Raw genomic sequence first — 19480 nt, 5'->3', positions numbered from 1 at the left:
ATTGGTATTTCCATACTATGAATTAACCTTTCGGAGGAACTTTGGCTACTATGTTGTGTCGTGATGGAGTTTATCTCCTTGATTCTGGACAAAGAGTCAGCTACTACATTGGCTTTTCCTGGTTTGTAGATTAGCTGATAGTCGTACTCTTCCAAAAATGTTCTCCATCGTTTTATTCTCGCGTTTCCATTCCAATCGCTCATGGAATGGGTTAAGGGTTGATGGTCGGTGTACATTTTTACCTTTGCTCCCCCATAGAGATAATTTCTCAAAGAATTCAATGACCATATTATTGCTAGCATTTCTTTTTCGTTTGCTGCATAATTTTCTTCGGCTTTCGAAAGGGTTCGGGAAATGAAGGATATTGGTTTGTCATTTTGAGCAAGAACTGCTCCTAATGCGAAACTTGAGGCATCTGTTGTGAGTTGAAACTCTTTATTGAAATCTGGGTATTGTAAAATGACTTCTGGCGAAATGAGGGTGTTCTTGAGTTTTTTGCTCGAATTGTTTTTAGATACGCGACCATCTTCCCCTCTTAATAATGAGGTAAGTGGTTTGGCTAGCATTGCATAGTCCTTTATGAATCTTCTATAGTAACCGGACAATCCTAGGAAGGATCTGAGATCCTTTAATGTTTTCGGACAAGGATACTTGGAAATGGCTTCCACCTTTGCAGGATTGGTTTCTATGCCTCTATCGGAAATAATAAATCCTAAAAATTCTACTTTATTTTTAAAGAACTCGCATTTGTCGAGTTGGCATTTAATATTGGCTTGTTCAAGGGTATCGAATATGGTCGCGAGATTGTTAGCATGTGTTTTTTCATCTTTCCCAAAAATAATTATGTCGTCAATATAAATATAGCAGATTTCACCAATATGTGGTCGTAGGATATCGTCAAGGGTGCGTTGGAATATAGCCGGTGCATTTTTTAGTCCAAAGGGGAGACGTGTGAATTCGTATTTACCGTTGTTGATGGAGAATGCAGTTTTTTCGATATCTGATTTTTTTAATAGAATTTGATGGAAACCACTTTTAAGATCTAGTACTGAAAAGAACTTGTTGTTTCCTAGTTGTGCTAAAATTTCATTTATATTTGGAATGGGATATTTATCGGCAACAGTAACTAAATTTAGTTTCCTGTAGTCCATGACTACTCTGAATTTTTTCTTTTGAGAGGCATCCATTTTTTTCGGAACCAGCCATACGGGGGAATTGTACGGGGACCTAGATGGTCTAATTATCCCGTCATCTAGTAGTTCTTTATTTGTTTCTCTACTTCTGTTTTGGATCCCACTGGTAGGGGGTAACATCGTGAATAAACTGGAGTATCAGAGGTGGTGCGGATATCTGCTTTAATGTTTGTGGTGTAAGTAAGTTTTCTGTTTGGATCTGCGAACAAATTAGAGTGTGTTTTAAAGAGGTTTTCAAGGGTTAGTTTTTGTGTTTCTGTTAGATGTTCTGTCCTATTGAATATGACATTCACTGCTTCCAAGAATTTTTCCTTTATCGGAATAACATGACCATTGTTTATTGTTAGTGTTCGTTTTTTTATGTCAATGACTGCTCCTAATTCTTTGAGGTAGTCATTTCCTAGTATGGCGTCAAATGATTTTAAGGTGGGTAACAGAAAGAATTTTACATTAATATTAGGGATATTGAAAAGGTTTGCAATTTTATGGTGTGTTATTTTTATGCTACCACTAACGGTGATAGCGTTAAAAGGTTTTTGGTTTAAAATTGGGTTATTAACATGTTGGGGTTGAATATAGCTTTTATTAGAGCCGGTATCTACTAAGATTTTTAAGGTCTGTCCACTCCTCAATCTACACTCTATATAGGGTAGTGAGGAGTTTTTTATTCTAAAAAATGTAAGTCACTTAGTTGTTCGAGATTCGAGTCGTTATTGTCTCTATCTGGTTCTTGAGCATACTCCTCAAGGGTTTGTTCAAAGTCATTTTCGTTTTCATACTAATCTTTCAGTTGTTCGTATTCAGCCAAAGTTGCGTAATTTATTGCATCAGGCGAAGAGTTCATTTGAGTTTCGTCGGTTTCGCCAGTTTGGATATTGAATTGTCTTTGTCTTTTTTCTATTACATTTTGAGTTGTTGGGGGTCGTTTTCCTGCTTGAAAATGCGGACGATTCATATAGTTGACATTTCTAGTATGGAGACTTGGATCTATCTCCATTGGTTCTGGTTTTGGCATTGGCTTTGGTGCGATCGGACGATTCGGAATGTTATTCTGAGGGAATTGTTGACGGGGATAACTCTGTGTAACTTGAGGTGTTTGGTAATTATAGTTTTGTCTGGGAGGAACTGAAGGTTTATATTGATTATACTGGTGGTACTGAAGAGGTTGCCTAAAGTTATTATAGTTGATATTTGATCGGGGTGCTGGAATTGGTTTTTGGTTTGATCCCCTAAATCCAATAGTGGGTGCTTTGGCGTTAGCATAATTGGAACGATAGTTCTGGTTTTCTAATTTTAAACAAAGGTGTAGAGCTGATGGGAGGTCTGCTGGTTCTTTCATACCCAGGAGTCGAGGAAGATCTCCTCGTAGTCCTCTGACAAAAGTATCTAAAGCTTTATCGCGGTATAGTTTGGTCATTAATTGTTCTGCTTCCCTTCCTAATTCCATGCAACCTATTTTATTTAGAATCAGTGACATTTGGTGATAAACGACTTGATGATAATCTTCCACTGACTGTTGATTTCCCTGCACTAGCATGGTCATCTGGTACTCTAATGTACTCAGGTCTCTCTTGTCACCATAGTGTAGGGTTAAACATTTGGAAATAGCATTCCAATTAAGAGGAATGTTGTATGATTCTAATGCCTTATCGGCATTTCCGACAATCTTGTTTCGAATGACTTGAAGGATCCCAACGTACTTTCGGGTTCCTACTATGTCTGCAAAGTCCCCTAGAATCCTATCTACTCCCTTTTTCCAGGAACTAAATTCATTTAAGCTTCCCGAAAATTCCCGAATACTTTTCACTAAGTCTGGGATTTTGTCGTAGTCACTCGCATGGTGAGGAAGTGCAGGGTTTACTTCTTGATCAACTGCGTTGAGGAAGTCGGTGTTAGGGTTAGGTGAGGCTCGTTCGAATAAAGTGTTCACTAAATTGGTTACCAAGGATGTAATTTCTTGCCTACTCATATTTGTACCAGCATTGGGGTCTTGAACCAGAACGGCAGGTCTGATTAGGTTATTAGGATTTGCCATTATGTGCAAGTATTAAGTATTTGTAAGATATGAATATGGTTTTTGAAATATGTGAATAGGTATTTTGTTTGTTTTAGCTTTCGTAGGTTTGGGTTTTTATTTTCTTTTTCCTTTTGGGGTTTTTGTTTCCCGTTTTATAATTTTTTGTATCGCGCGGAAAATTTTTTTTTTTTTAATTGTTTCACTTTTGTGAATTTTTTCCTTCACTTTATTTTATTTTCACTTGAAAAAAATGTTTTTTGGTTTTCGTCGTTTTGTTTTTGTTTTACTTACCTTAACCTTTTTTGATGTGGCTCCTCCAACGGGCGATCCGGAATTGGTCCCTTTTATGATGGTATCACCTTACTGAGGTTCCTGGACTTCGCTCCTTTTTGGTTGGTTTTCCTGAGTACGGAACTTTCAGGAATTGGAGTCACCGATGGGTTATACCGGACAATATTACGAAATATTGTGAGTCACACCGGTAATTATTATTGAGACCGACGGCTGCAAGTTTTTGCAGTTTTCGCGAACGTACTAAACTTTTTGTTGTGTTGTTCACTAGTCAGGTCCCTGCTCGGGCGCCAGTTAATTTTATCCTTATTCGAAGGACAAAATAAAAGATTATTTTGATTCTGTTCACTTTATCGAAGTGCTTTTATTGAATATCAGAATGTGACTGCTTAAATCTAGAATTATAATTCTTAAAGAAACCTATCGATGAACGCGGCAGAGGAACTTCGGCAGAGGCCAAATTGTTGGGGTCTTCAGAATTATTGTAGGCGGCGGCGTCAGTGGCGACAGCGGAGTTGCAGTTATTGACCGGCAATAGGAAGTCAATGTTGCTGGTCGATGTTGGAGGTGAAGAACAGCGGAGTCATCAGAAATGCATTGTCGACATTATCGCAGTCGCGACGTCGAAGACGGGGTGGGGGCGATGGTTTCTCGTGAAGTGCTGACTTGAAGTGGAGCGCATAAGCACTTCCAGAAATACAATGTTTCGGTTCTTGTTTTAGGCACGAAATGGTTTTTACTTTTTGTGTAAATTGTGACAGAATTCTTGCGCATTGTTATTACAATTGGGTAATAAACTATTGGCCAAGAATTTTTATACTTTTTTCAGTTTTAATTGGAAATAAGAGTATTGAACTCTTAGGGTGTTAACTTATATGTTCCTTGAACTATTTATTACCTTAAAGCCCTTTCTGCGCTTCGGAGCCGTTTGGCTTCTATACCGATTTACCTGTCACAACCTCGCACGAAAAACGGCCAAAATATGATTTTGTATGGGATTTAAGAGCTGTGATAGCCGTTTTTGACCGTTTTTCGCGCGAGGTTGTGACAGGTAAATCGGTATAGAAGCCAGGTTTTGAAGGTTTGATTTTTGAAAGCTCTGGAAAATTCTCTATTAAATGCGTATATTCATTGTATCCAAAGCGCTAATCTCCGACTTTTGCCACCTCTTTTCGTCGAAATCGCCACTGTGCGGCGTTGGCTTCGTCTGTTGCTAAACGACTCGGTGAGTGATGAAACGGCTTGATTACTCCGTCGGGAACTATCTTCAGATGGATTGGAGACTTCTTTGCAACTTCTGTAGGCATTTTGTAACTGTTTCTTATCATCTGTTCAACGTCTTTTCGATATTGCGGCGTAGCTACAAAGGATGACTCTTCAGTTACATTATATATAAGAGCATACTCATCTGTTGGCACAGGATCTACTTCAAGCTTCAAAAACGTGTATCCTTGCATATCAGCGACGAAACGGAACTTTTTAATGAGATCATGCCCAACAACAATGCGTCGAAATCAATCTGGCTACTAGGGACGACTAAAAACTTATGTTTGGTCTGCAACTTATCCACGGTAAATTCTGCATTAAAGTATCCAACAGGCTTTGTTGATATCTGACCCAGACCGCGCAACATAGTTGTACACTTAAAAAGTTTAACGTTTTTCATGGTCTTCAACATACTCTCTTTTTTTTTTTTTTTTTTTTTTAGGATTTAAGTTACCAAGCTACCCGTGAGTAGCGTGGGATTATTTGGCCGCCCGCCTTTTGAAGGTGGAAATTGCCAAGTCAAAGAATAGAAGATGTTGGAGTACTGTTTATAGCTTTACATCAATTTCGTCGATGAAGTCAATTAGTGTTTGGTACGTGCTGATGTTTTCTTTTTCAAAGAATTTGTAAATATCATTATATTTTCTTAGAGATGGGAAGTTTTGCCTTGTTGTGTTGTACTTTGTACAATTAAATTAAATTAAATTAAATTAAATTAAATGCGAGGCGTTATCGATACTATCGCATGTATCACATATGTTACTAGGAACTACATGCATTTTGGCGAGAGTGTGCCTATCGAATGCGTTACCACTAAGCAGTCTGTTGATTCTTTTAGCGTCAATGGCTTTAAGCTTAGTTTTATTTAGGAACCACGGTTTGGATGATGTTGAGGGGAAAAGCGAGCAGTAACCTCGGTGCTTGATACTAGCAAACTCGGCGTATTCTCTCTCCCATTCTGCTTTTAAGATTCTGTGTATTTCGCACATAGCGTCTTTAAGGTTCCATTTAACCACTGTGTATTTTCCTCGTCTGTGGGCTTCTTTGGCTGCTGCGTCAACTGAAGTGTTCTGAGGGATGTTAGCGTGTCCGGGAATGTAGTGAACCTCTACAGTTCTTAGATGTGGATTTTGTTGGATCTTTTCTCTGATTTTGTAGGCGATAGAGTTATCCTGAATGTTCTTCGCCAGAATGAGGGCCCCGTTTCTGCTGTCTGTCAGGAGCGCGACACGAGGAAAATTGTACAAAATAGCATGGTTTATTGCCTTCTCGATAGCAAGGAGCTCGGCGGACAACGAGGAAAGGGTTTTGTGCGTGTAATAGCTATCTAAAAAACCTGTCCTATCGTGCAGGAAAGCGGCGCTGGAATGCCCATCTGCGACTGACCCATCCGTGTAATAGATTTCAAAACCACCCTTTGTCAGCTGATCCTTCTTTTCCCCGTGGAGCAGCATGATACCTGCCTGGTCTATAGCGTGCTTGTTGGGTGCAGAACCCTTGAAAAATTCTAAGTCGGAGCTAATTTTAGTGCAAAATGAAGCTGTGTTCTCGAAAACCTCAACTCTATCTATTATGCTGCCAAACTCCCGATATGCCTTAGCGTAGCCCGTGTTTAAATCCCTATTTGCTGACACTGTTTCACTTGCTGGGAGATTAAATGCAAACACCTTAACCAACTCTTTCGCCGCCAGGAATCTCATCCTGTAGTCCGGGGGAAGTTCTCCTGCCATGTGATATATGATAGGAACGGGAGTGCAGATTATCAGACCCAGCGACTTTCTGAGGTGATGGTTGCAGTGGGATTTGATTTTGGCCAAGGCAGATTTGGACAGGTTGCAGAATGATGAGCACGCGTACTCTAGCCTACTTCTGACAAATGCCTTGTAAAATATAAGCCCTCTTTTGGGGCTGATACCATAGTGACACCCACTGAGTAATCTGAGAAATGCACAGTTTCTGTTCGATTCCGAGATGGCCAGATCAATGTGACCAGAGGCTGAGTTGTTTGCTGAGATAGTCCTGCCTAGGTATTTGATCTGCTCTACTTGTCTGATCTCAACTCCTTGATGCGAGATATTTAGCGCAGCTCTACGATTGTTAAGGTAAATCACTTTAGACTTCACCGGATTGAATGACAGGTTTAGCCTATTGCATTTTTCTTCGAACTTATCTATACTGTCTTCCAGCACACCTTTCGCAATGGATACGTCTTTATGAAAACAAACTATGAAAAAGTCATCAGCATACTGAAACAGTAAGCAGTTATGACTGTTAATATCATGTAGTTCGGCTGTGTAAAGGTTAAAAAGGGTTGGGCTGAGACAGCTACCCTGGCTAACACCTCTGTTCACCTCTACCTCGCTTTTGCCCTTTATGAGAATTCGTCTGTTAAGGAAGCTGGAGATCCAAGCCGTGAGGCTTGTATTGAACCGCATATCCCTCATCCTGTGCTCGAGTGTGTCCACTCTTACGCAGTCGAACGCTCTTTGTAAATCTAGGCAAGCTGCGACAACCTGACAACCCCTCGCCTTCAGCGCCAGAACTTTGTTGATAAGGTCGTTGATGCAAAGAGCCGTGGACCTGTTTCTCCTGAAGGCATAGGACCTGACCGGCAGCAGGTCACAGTTTGCTATGTGCTCGTCCAACTTCAACCTTATCAACCCCTCTATGGATTTAAACAGCGTGTTAATCAAACAAATCGGCCTATGGTTTTGGAAGGAAGTAGGGTCTGCATTCTTCTTGGGGATGGGTACCACTTTTATCCTGCGCCAGACTTCAGGGATGACGCCACTCAGCCATACTTTATTTATAATTTCAAAAATGTCTTGTTTTTTCCCACTTGGTAGCTTTTGAAGCATCCTGAACGAGATGCCATCAGGGCCTCTAGCCGAATTGGGGTTCCTGGTTTTTAGGAAGGCCAGGAATTCTTCCAGTTCCAGGGGTTCCGGGTCGTCTGGTCCTAACAAAGGGGCAGGAATTTTCTTAGGGGGCCTACTGTTTGACGTGGATGGGGTTACTTTAACCATATTGAGAAAGTTTTTGTCATCTTCGTTCGTCCATTTGTTCCCTACATTTTTGATTTTACCGTATTTTTTGATGTTCTTCACCCTGCTCCACATAGAGGGCGATGAGGAGACCTCTTCTATAAACTTGGAAAAGTTGCGCTTTCTAAGATTTTTTACGTGATTTTGTAGATTTTTGTCAGCTTCTAAGGTTGCTCTGGCATCAGCCAATTTTTTGGTGAGGTAGAATTTTTGCCTGCAAGCGTTTCTCACGCGAAAAAGTTTTTCCGTTTCCTCGTTCCACCATTTCTTAGCAACGTACTTGTTCTTGCTTGGGAATGTGACCGTGTTTTTTAAGGTCAGGGATTTCACTTTTTCATTGAGCTCCTCCAGATTTGAGAAATCACTTGCACCCAGAATCCGGGCTATTCTGTTGTGAAGGATCTTCTTGCCTTGGAGGGGGGCATTTAGGCCTTGCACTGATAATACAATTGGGAAGTGGTTGCTGTTCGTAATTTTTGTTTTGAGGACTTGCCAGTTAATAGTTCCATTTCTGTAGTTCGAAAAAGAAAGGTCAAGAACGGAGAATTGAGATGGGCTCCTGGAGAAGGTTGGCGAACCGTCGTTTAGGCAGATAAATCCGGCCTCCCGGGTGGAATTCTCAATGCTGCGACCCTTGCGATCACAGATCGGACTTCCCCAGATAGAAGACCTAGCGTTGAAGTCCCCGCCCACTATTGAGGGTATGTCAAGCGAAGCCGCGAATTCGAAAAATTTTTTTGTGCCCGATTTAAACTGTGAAACTGTTGTTGATGGCGGTGCATATATGCTAAAAATATTGAAATTGCTCTTGAGGTTTAATGTTTTTATTCCTAAAATTTCCAAGTCGTTCTCTATTTTTAAAATGCTGAATTGAATGTTTTTCCTGACGTAGATGCCAACCCCGCCGTAGCGTAGTCTAAAATGCTGCAGTCCGCGTTGTTCAACACCCAAATCTCTGAGAGGATGGCAATATCTATTGCGTTCTTGTCTAGGAACATTGAGAGGAGCTGTTTGTTGTTGTTGTGTGTCAGACTTTGAATATTTAGCTGAAGAATCTTCATTGTTGGATGTTTTGAGAACCAACTGCCATCCCTTGGGCAATCTGACGCCTATCTAGTTCTGCGTTGGAAGCATTGACAAATTCTCTAATTTCCTTAATAAATTTATTCGCTAAAGAATCCCCTTTAATGATGTTGTTTGGATCAATCAGGAACGCTGTGAGTTTGGCTCCTAGTGCGTTTAGCTTATCCTGGGCCAGAGAAGATGCCACGGATGAAGATCTAACAAATTTCTCGCTCATTTCGACGTAGTCTGAGTTTATTGAGTTCTTCCACTCTGCCATGTTGGCTGCTGCCTTGGCCGCCTCTGCGTTCCGGGCGGCAACCCTATTGGATTTGGTCACTTCCGCGAAAGAGGTGACAGAATGAATTTCCCTGGCGGACTCTAAGCTGTTATTTAAGAATTCAGGGGAGCGGTTAGATTGCCAACTGGGTCTAGGAAATTCCCCTTGATCCCTTAGGTTGGGGGAAGTTCTATCAAAAAGGATCGGATATCTAGCCTTGACCTCAGCTCTAGTTAGGTTTTCCAGTGTCATGCACTTTTGAATGGCGTACGCTTTTTTCCTGGCCTCACACTGCGGGTGGGTGGCAGCATGTTCCCCCTTGCAGTTAGCACAGACCAGCCCTGAGCAGATAATATCTTTGCTGTGATCTTGTCCGCATTTGAAACATTTCGCTCCACTCTTGCAATGTTGCGCCAGATGGCCAAACCTAAAACACCTAAAACATTGAATAAGCTGAACAAAAGGTTTCACTTCTACTTTAGAATATAGAAAATTGATTTTGGTTGGTAACTGCTCTCCTCTGAACCAGAGTTTCACCCTGCCAGTAGGTACACGTTCCCCCGATGCTCTATCCCTTCGCGTAATCCGATCTATCTCCTCAATTGGGATATCCGAGGTTACAAGCTCCGCTAGCTGTTCCTCCGAGTAGTGCCCGGGGATCCCAAAAATTAACCCTGCTTTTTGGACGAAGTGCCTAAAGATTCGGGTTGAGTACCCTTGAGCAGCGAAAACACTGTTTTCCACTCTCCCGTTTTCACACTCCGCCGACCCGCACACAATCTTGCACCTGCCATAGCCCATTCTAGCAACCTCCTCGATATCGCTAATGCCCTGTTTCAGCAGTAGATCGGATAGATCAAACTGGTTTATAGCAATTCTGGCATTATTCGCACTCATTTTGTCGATACAAACAATGTATGGGCCTTTATGCCCCTCATAATACTTGTTAACGATGATTTTGCGGTTACTTCCGGATTTAGCTTCTCCTTCCCTTTTTTTCAGCGTTTCCATGCGTTTCCACTCCCGTCGCCTTCTCCGTGGCCATCCTTGTCTTTCCTATGCTTGCCATGCTTCTCAGGGTCCAGACGGAGTTCCAAGAGCCGTTTTAAGAGTTATTCCGGAACGCCATGCAGTAAATTCCAGGTTTTTCGACTTAATTGATGAAGCTTTGGGAATTTCTTCGCGCCGTCTTCGTAGGCGTGTGAGGCACCCCCAGAAGCAGTGTTGAACAACCTCTATGACATACTCTCTTTGATTATGGTTACATCTGACCCTGTATCTACAAGACAGTCAACTACAATGCCGTCTATTTGAATTTGTTTCATACGACTGTGACCAGAAATGACGCGGACTTTATCAACTTTATCGGCTTCATAAGGACAGTTAGGCGAAATGTGACCATTCTGATTGCACTTAAAACACTTCGTTTCGGCTTTGCAGTCTTTGCGTTTATGTTCTCCTGATCCACAGTTACAGCAATATTCTTTTTTGCCGCTTTGCCCACTTTGCTGTTTAAAACTCGTTTTATGCTGTGCTTTATTGCCCTTCTTCTCCGATATGTTCAAACGATCATAGATATCGAACTCTTCTTTCAAGGCCCTGAAGCTCTTACAGCGATACATGGCATACTTATATTCGTTTCTTATGTCCAGACCGTTCACAATATGGCTTATAACAGCTGCGTCTTCAACATGTCCGTTTGCTGCTATTTTTCTCATCTGCAGCAAGTACTCGTGCATCGACTCACTACTCTTCCTCTTTCTGATGAATGTCCGCACTGTTAGAGCTACATGTGAATTCATCCAATAATACGTTCTTCAGTTCCCCATAGGTGCACACGCATTCAGCTTCAAGGAAAAACTTAGCTGCACCGGTCATTTTTCCTCTGGCCTGCACATACTTTTGCTTTTTAGTATGCTCATATGCGTCGGCATTTTTTTCGAAAATCTCGAACCATTTTTCTATGGGCACCGATTTTCCATCACAATCGCTCACAACTTTTGTAAAATTATCTGGAGCGTTCTTCATTTCTCGTTGCTCATCGCAAAGCACTTTCAAACTTAGCAGCTTTATCATTTGATCAATCTTGTTATCAGTATTGTTTTCCGCATTTTCTAAATCTTCCATCTCGTTTCAACTCGGCAGCGATGTTCCTGGTACAGCTTCTTCCTTCTCTCTCTTTCCAGTGCAACGGCGGCGGCGTTTTCATCATTTGGCGGTTTTTTTCGACTGGTGTCTGTGTGCCCGACGAGTGCGTGTCTTTTCTGTTTATAAGTGTGTATCACACACAACGTGTCTGTGTGTGTTTTTTGTGCTTACGTACGTACCGCGCACGGACAAGGCGACGCTGCGGCGCGACTTTGAATTTCACAACTTTTCAACCGAATTAAAAGACAGATTCTTTAATTAAACTACTGTTATGCTCATAGAATTTGGATTGTTCAACTTAATGTTTTATAGCCACCAACAACAACTTTACAACTTTATGTAGCTACAAACAACAACTTTTCAACAATCCTCTTCTTGCATCAGCTTCTGCTTTCTTCTGTTTTTCTTTTTCACACACTCCGAGCTCTGTATTCGACGCGGACGAGCCCCCAAATGTAAGATTTATATTAAAGTATCGTTAATTAATAATGTTTAGATCGAAAAAGAGTACAAAAAGTATAGTTTCAACGGTACAATTATTGAGTGTTTTCTCCCGACTTTTAATTAACTTTTCGCTTCTGCTTCCAAAAACCGACTTCCATATCGATAACCCCTTATCGGTTAGGTCTTTTAAACATCGGTTAAGTCTGGTTATATCGGTTAGGTCTTATCGATGATATCTTAAGTTCCAATGTTAATTTAGATGGGATAGTGTTAACTGCTTGATACACTGTCCTTTACATTTATTTGGGTAATTTGGGTCATTATTATCATATATTTATTTAGGTAGCTGGGAAATCTTAACCGTTTATGGCTGGCCAGTTGTCTAGGTCTAATCATACGATTTTGTACCTTAATAAAATCGAACAGGTACGACATCTTTGTTCCACAAAGGCAGATAAATTCTCCCAGGATGGAAGATCGTGATTCGACGACGCTGCTTCCCATTTAACTTGAGTCTGCCCGTCCAAATTCTTCCAGAGTGCGTGGACGATGATGCAATCAGCTATTTCCTCCATATTTGCCAGCGCATACAACGCGCGAAGATGAGAGGTGGCGGCGTCCGTAAACGCCCGCAGCGAAATAACAGATGAGTCCCCACGCGCCAGCCCAAATATTTCTCTAATGTGTGCCTGTAGAATGAGAGGTTTATTTGCGATTTTTTAATTATTAATCGATTTTTGAGAATATCTAATGCGGTATTGTAATAAGCCTCGCTCATCTCCAACGAACTAATGGTGTCCAACGTCGCTCCGCTCAAACAAGACCGCAAATGCTGTAACTTCTCGATAGAAGTCAGCTCAGCTTTACTATCAATCACAGCTGTGAACATGGAATAGAAGCTTGTCCACTGTGTATAGGCTCCGCTAAACTTGGGCAGCTGCAGCTGTGGCAAGCGCGATCGAATTTCCATGTACATAATGGATTGGGATTCACTTGGGTTCATTTGAAACGTGGAACAATGCGTTGGCGGCGAACGATTGCCCAACTCACGCTGTAGAATGGTCCTCAATGATAGGATGGACGAGTCAAATTTTCCAGGTATTTCACTGGACATAGATTCAAAATCCACTTCCTGCAAACTGTTGTGTGCCACAATAAAATTGGATTTCAGCTCCGTCAATGATTCCAACAATCCTCGCAAATCATACTCATCCATTTGGCGCAGCTTTTCACGATCCATCTCTGTGCGTATGGAGTCTAGCCTGTCGAAAATGGCTCTAGCCTTCAGCCTCATGAAGGAAATCCGAGATGCAGGGAATTGGGTGGCGGTTGCGTTCGCACTAACTCTTTCACTAGATGAAGCATCGCCAACTGTCACTGTATCGCTATCATTGCCCATAGCCAACGATCCACTCCTTCTATTATTTTTCCTTTTGCCCATGGTTTTGGCTATATATTGTTGACGCGGAGTATGTGAGTCGATCACAGTTGAATACAAATGATGCAACGCGAGAGTTCAGACGAGCTCAAAATGTTTTTGCGATCACTTTTGCGGCACTTTTTATTTGTGTATGTCCAAAATGTATGCGCCGGCAAAGCAACGAAAAGACGACCGAAAAAGAACCAACAGTTACGCACAAGAGAACGTCCGAGATGTTTTGCACTCTTTCAAGCTCGAATTCGAGAGAGAGATATGTATGTGCAACCGGTCTCGAGAGCTGGCTGAAGCAAACGACGAAAGAGGAGGCGAAGAAAACTAACGGATCACGCTTAGAACTCTATGCAGCCGGTATCGACAGTGCGCTGCGCAGGCAGATGCAGACTGCGAAAGAGAAGCGAAAACGAATAGCTGGTCGCTAGAACTGCCACGGTCGGCCACAACGATTTTTGGTTCGCTACTTTTCGACTAATGTTACGTTAAATCTTCGAATTTGATTTAACGAACTACTTGAAACACTACTAACACACGACAAGTCTACGGCAATCACGTCGGGGTCACCAAAATGTTGGAAGCTGCCAAGCTTTTTCGGCAACTCTGACTCGAAAATTTACAAGAAAACGAGGGGGAACGTTGTGAGTTGCTGCGGAGACCGCAACTCTACATTTATACGCGATACTTGGTCAGTATGGCTCTCCCCCGGCAGACGCCGCGAATATTAAACGACACGACAAAGAGTGCGTGCGAGAGAGACAGAAAATCAGTCTGAGCGTGTCGTCGGGCGCTGCGTAGCCACTGCAAATTGATTTCTTCCTTTTGCCTACAAAAATGATCCGATCTGATTCAGATTCAGCAATCTGATAAATATGATCATTTCCTATGATTGTGCGTTTTTAGTTTTCTCGTATCTTCAATATTGTGGATGACACAGATTTTCGTGGGGCGAAATTTTGAAACTAACTCGTCAAGGTCTGATATCACAGGAGTGTGGATACCAAATTTGGTTGCTCTAGCTTTTATAGTCTCTGAGATCCTTGAACTCACATTTTGCAATTGGCAAAACCGACCATTAAACCTGTGTGTTAGAGAGAGACAGAGCGAGAAAGAATGAAATTGTTTTCTTGATTCTGGCTATAATAATTATACGATCTGGTTCTGATTTTGCATTCTAGAAGGTATAGTCGTCCTCTGCGATTTAACGTTTTCTGTTTTCTCGTATCTTTAAAATTGTGGATGCCACAGATTTTCGTTCTTTGTGGGGGCGGAAGTGGGCGGGGAAAAGTTTTGAAATATACTTGTAACAGTGACATATCACAGAAGTCTAGACATTAAATATCGTCGCTCTAGCTCTTATAGTCTTTGAGCACTAGGCGCTAATAGGGACGGACAGACGGACAGACAGACAGGGCTCAATCGACTCGGCTGTTGATGGTGATCAAGAATATATATACTTTATGGGGTCGGAAACGATTCCTTCTGGACGTTACACACATCCATTTTCACCACAAATCTAATATACCCCAATACTCATTTTGAGTATCGGGTATAAAAAAAACAAATATAATCCTAATAATAATAACCTTTATAATAAAGTTTATATACTATATGAAATTTTCGACTGATTTATGTATATACAATGTCGGTTCGCTATCCAATTATGGCCATTATGGTTTGGGGGTATAGCTACATATGTGTTGAAGACTAAAGACTAGTTTTAATATAGTATATGGTTGGTTAGGGTATGATAGTTATCTATGATTTTTTTCCAGATTAAAGGCATGTCCCATTCGCCTTGCCCATGCAACGGCTTCTAATGGTCCTCATCTGCGCTTATTGGGTGAAGGGTGTACGTGTAAGCGAAAAAGTAGAAATCACTGGCGTGATGCATCCGCAGCTTCTTGGCTTTGCCCACCCCTATCTCGGCTTGGCCTTGCTGATCGGGCGCCGCTCCCCTTCTGCGCTACGAGACGGCGTCGGCGCCTTCTTCCGTCCGCTTTGGATCTGGCTGGCTTGAAACCTGCATTCATAAATATGCATATGTATATAACTTCAGCTGGCACTTCCAGACTATATGGTCCCATACATTTATTTTGTTTGTCTTGCTCAGTCTATTGGTGGAACTTGATAGAACGAAAAAACCTCGGCCAACCGAAGGGGAATGATCTCACACTCCCAATTCGAGCCAGACGCCGAAAGATACACTACTTCAGTACCTCCCTTTCACTAGAGAGATATCTTTCTATATAAAATCTAAAACATCTGAAATATATGACCATATGACCAAGAGGTATCTTGAGTCTAGTTACTTTATACATTTCGAAAGATTAAGCGGGTAAAGCATTCGACGACTTAAGTTTATGGTGGGCTGAATTTGGCAAGGAAGGTCAATTTATTGTGTGTTGTAATCTTCCAACTACTAGGGTCAACAAGTAACAAAGGTGCAAAAGGGTTGCAGATGTAATAAACAAATTACTTAAACTTGTTTTTTCTTCGCAAATACCAGAGATAATATACATACTTAAGTATTTTTAACATTATACATACTATATAATTTTAAGCCCTTGCCGAAGAGAAAAATTCCGTAAGCTTTATTTAATAGTTTATTTTATTTATCTAGATTGTTAAATTACATTTTTAGTTTAATTTTTGTTCAGAAAGGCATGCCAAAATAAAGTGCTCCGGATCTGGGCCCACTTGCAACCTCTATAAAAACCTGGGTGGTCCAGAGTTGAATGACCCAGGATTTGGAGGGTGTGATGTGGGCGATAACTGTCCATGACGCATCATATCAAATGGCGAGCTAGAGCGCTGCACGAAGCGGTGATAGTTGCTTTGTGGCAGAGCGTGCTAAAATTAATGGAAAATTTTTATTTTAGGATAAATACCGAGAAGGAAATACTAACGTGTATACTTCGCAGGGTCAGTGCACTTGGAACGTTTCCAACTACGCGAGGGCTTGGACCATCGCCCAAATCTAATTGTAAACTTTCTGGCATGTCGTTATTGCTGCCGATGCTACGGCCGCTAGTATTTCCAGTACTATTCGACAAATGAAGCTGACCTAACGATGCGGTGGCCATAGCCACATCCGGCATCATATCTGAAAGATGACTATTTCCAGAGTCCAAAGCACATGCGCCGTTCTCAACACTCATATCCAAGCCTAAGCTATTTGCATGCGGAAATCGAAAGTCCCCTTCAGTTATTAATGACGGCAGTTCATTTCGTGGACGCGCTGACGCTGAAATACGTGCATAGCTACACTGAAGCGCAGGACCAGAGTTGGGTGCTAAAGTACTGGCTACACCAAAAAGACCATTTGATTGGTGACGCGGAAAAGTGAGATTTCGGCTATAATAGGGGTGTACTCCAACGGTGCCACAGATTGATGATGCTGACGATCCCAGTGACGAGGACGATAAAAAAGAAGATCCAACGGTTGTGTTTCGCGGAACTGAGCCAGTAGCCGCTGGTGATGGCGGTGGGCTTTGATCTTCATCTTCAAGCAAATTGTCTTCGCTTTGAGTAGTGGACGCAACTCCACATGGATTTTCTTTGTGAACATCATCACTTTTCTGGCTGGATTGGTGTGAGCTTTCCAGAATATTAGATACTTCATCAGGAAGGTTAAACTCTCTCACGACCCGAAGCCGAATTTGTCGTTCAATTTCATGTTTTGATGAAAGTGGCAGTAGCAATGCTCGCTGGCACTTAGGTGACTGGCGAAGTTTATTTTCGCGCTTACGCGTTTACGACCCTACCATCATGTCAATATTTTCATGAATAGCACCACGATTAACAACACTACAAAGTCCATTATTAGCCGCTGCATTCATGTGGGACACCATATACAAGGTATCAGGAATATCTGGCGGGTGTCGTGACCTACGCATACGCATTAGTTCCACCTGGTGGTGAGATGAAGATAATCAATCCTTCAACAAGGCCTTTACTTCCTCAAAATACGGCATAAAGAGACGTGGTCTTACAAAGAGTCCCTGATTACTACCACTACGTATTCGTAGTGATACGTAAATATTCTCGTTCATCTCCAATCATATGTGAAGGTGGCGTGCTGACAATACCTCAACGAATTGCTTGGCAGAGTGTCTCGCAAAGTTTTGAAATATACTTGTGTAACGAACCTAAAAGGGTTCGATACAATCCGTCCCCCGACATATAATGAGCGAATCACACAACACCCCGCAACCAACGCCCCCCTCTCCACACGTAGCCACCGATCAACACGCGCCGACTCCATAACGCTGACCAAAGACATCAGGTCACGCGGACATCCCCTACTCCAGGCCAATCCATCGGCCAAGTGCAGTCTTCCGGGTTCATCTGCGGAAGATGCGGACTGCGGAAAGATGACACCGCGAAAGTCTGCGACGGTCACCAAAAACGGCGAAGTGCACCCCGTCGCGGAAGCGCACTTTCGAACCCGCAGACTCAGCAATACGGACGCATAAAAAGACGACGACGAGAACCAGGGAACGACTTGCGCAGAAACTTGGTTCGGAGTACAGACGTTGTACCAGGAACCTACGGGAAACACCGGCGACCAATCAAACTAAGTTAATTTAAAGTGCTAAGATTTATAATAAAGTGTCAAATTATTAGAGTTACACCCCAATTGCGTAAGTTCATTCCAAATAGCCGAGGCACCGACACTACCCCACCCCGAGTCCACGCACGCCGTTTCGTAAACACGACGAGCGACGCCCACTCTAGCCCCGATCCACCTCTCTACGATAGGCCGCCCCCGACGCCGCCCTTAAGTTTCCATCTATTTCTACAAATTTCTTGTGGATTGACCCCTGGACGTGACTGAGCTTACCTCAGCCTGAAATAGGTCCATCACAAGTGGCGCCCGAGCAGGTACCCAAGGGAACGTCAGCGAGGGTTTGTGGAATAAAACCCCACGGCCGCTAGAAAAGAACACAAGAGAACAACCCGAAGAAAACCCCGACCTCGCACAATACCAACGGCAGGAGTTGCGCAACGAGACGAAAGCGCGACACAGCGACAGAGAAACGCGAACAGTGCCGTCACCCCCGAGAAGAAATTCGAAGCGTCAGCCGCGAAGCTTGACACAGTGCCCTAGTGAAGGAAAAGCGCAAGCCCAGCGAAACAGCCAACTCGAGTAACAGTCGGAGCGATGGAATCCCATACAGAGGAACAGCCCAGTGGGTATTACCCTGGAGAATTTGTGGCCAACCCAGAGGTGAGTATCGGCTGGATACACAAACGCCGCCGAGAGGAGCTGGAGTCCTTCGCGGAAGAATTCGGATTCAGCCGCGAGGGTAACGTGGAAGATTTGCGGAGAAATTTCGCCGAACTAGTCGCCGGGCCCCTCGAACGCGATGCCTGGGTATGGTTGGCAGAGCTCGAGCGGCAGTACGCCAGGTCGCCAGGACGAGCCAGATCGCCCCAGCCCGACACCTCAGCACTAACAGAGAAGCGGAAGACGGACCCCAAACTCAGCCTATTGTGTGTTGTAATCTTCCAACTACTAGGGTCAACAAGTAACAAAGGTGCAAAAGGGTTGCAGATGTAATAAACAAATTACTTAAACTTGTTTTTTCTTCGCAAATACCAGAGATAATATACATACTTAAGTATTTTTAACATTATACATACTATCTAATTTTAAGCCCTTGCCGAAGAGAAAAATTCCGTAAGCTTTATTTAATAGTTTATATTATTTATCTAGATTGTTAAATTACATTTTTAGTTTAATTTTTGTTCAGAATGGCATGCCAAAATAAAGTGCTCCGGATCTGGGCCCACTTGCAACCTCTATAAAAACCTGGGTGGTCCAGAGTTGAATGACCCAGGATTTGGAGGGTGTGATGTGGGCGATAACTGTCCATGACGCATCATATCAAATGGCGAGCTAGAGCGCTGCACGAAGCGGTGATAGTTGCTTTGTGGCAGAGCGTGCTAAAATTAATGGAAAATTTTTATTTTAGGATAAATACCGAGAAGGAAATACTAACGTGTATACTTCGCAGGGTCAGTGCACTTGGAACGTTTCCAACTACGCGAGGGCTTGGACCATCGCCCAAATCTAATTGTAAACTTTCTGGCATGTCGTTATTGCTGCCGATGCTACGGCCGCTAGTATTTCCAGTACTATTCGACAAATGAAGCTGACCTAACGATGCGGTGGCCATAGCCACATCCGGCATCATATCTGAAAGATGACTATTTCCAGAGTCCAAAGCACATGCGCCGTTCTCAACACTCATATCCAAGCCTAAGCTATTTGCATGCGGAAATCGAAAGTCCCCT

The 19480-nt window shown here is 42.6% G+C and overlaps 2 protein-coding genes across 2 annotated transcripts; both read right to left on the bottom strand.

The window, feature by feature from the left end:
* Positions 1-15770: 15770 nt before the first annotated feature.
* Positions 15771-16909, bottom strand: LOC117186397. Its single transcript, XM_033387138.1, has 2 exons — positions 16087-16909; positions 15771-16030 (listed from the first exon to the last, which is right to left on the bottom strand). The coding sequence occupies exons 1-2, from the start codon at positions 16336-16338 to the stop codon at positions 15887-15889; spliced, it is 396 nt and encodes a 131-aa protein (XP_033243029.1). The 5' UTR covers positions 16339-16909; the 3' UTR covers positions 15771-15886.
* A 1964-nt stretch (positions 16910-18873) lies between these two features.
* On the bottom strand, positions 18874-19480 carry LOC117186396. Its single transcript, XM_033387137.1, has 2 exons — positions 19186-19480; positions 18874-19129 (listed from the first exon to the last, which is right to left on the bottom strand). The coding sequence occupies exons 1-2, from the start codon at positions 19435-19437 to the stop codon at positions 18986-18988; spliced, it is 396 nt and encodes a 131-aa protein (XP_033243028.1). The 5' UTR covers positions 19438-19480; the 3' UTR covers positions 18874-18985.

This window comes from Drosophila miranda, chromosome XR, assembly GCF_003369915.1.
Source record: "Drosophila miranda strain MSH22 chromosome XR, D.miranda_PacBio2.1, whole genome shotgun sequence".
NCBI lineage: Eukaryota > Metazoa > Arthropoda > Insecta > Diptera > Drosophilidae > Drosophila > Drosophila miranda.
The sequence above is the reverse complement of the archived record's forward strand: the minus strand, read 5'-3'. Positions and strand labels throughout refer to the sequence as shown.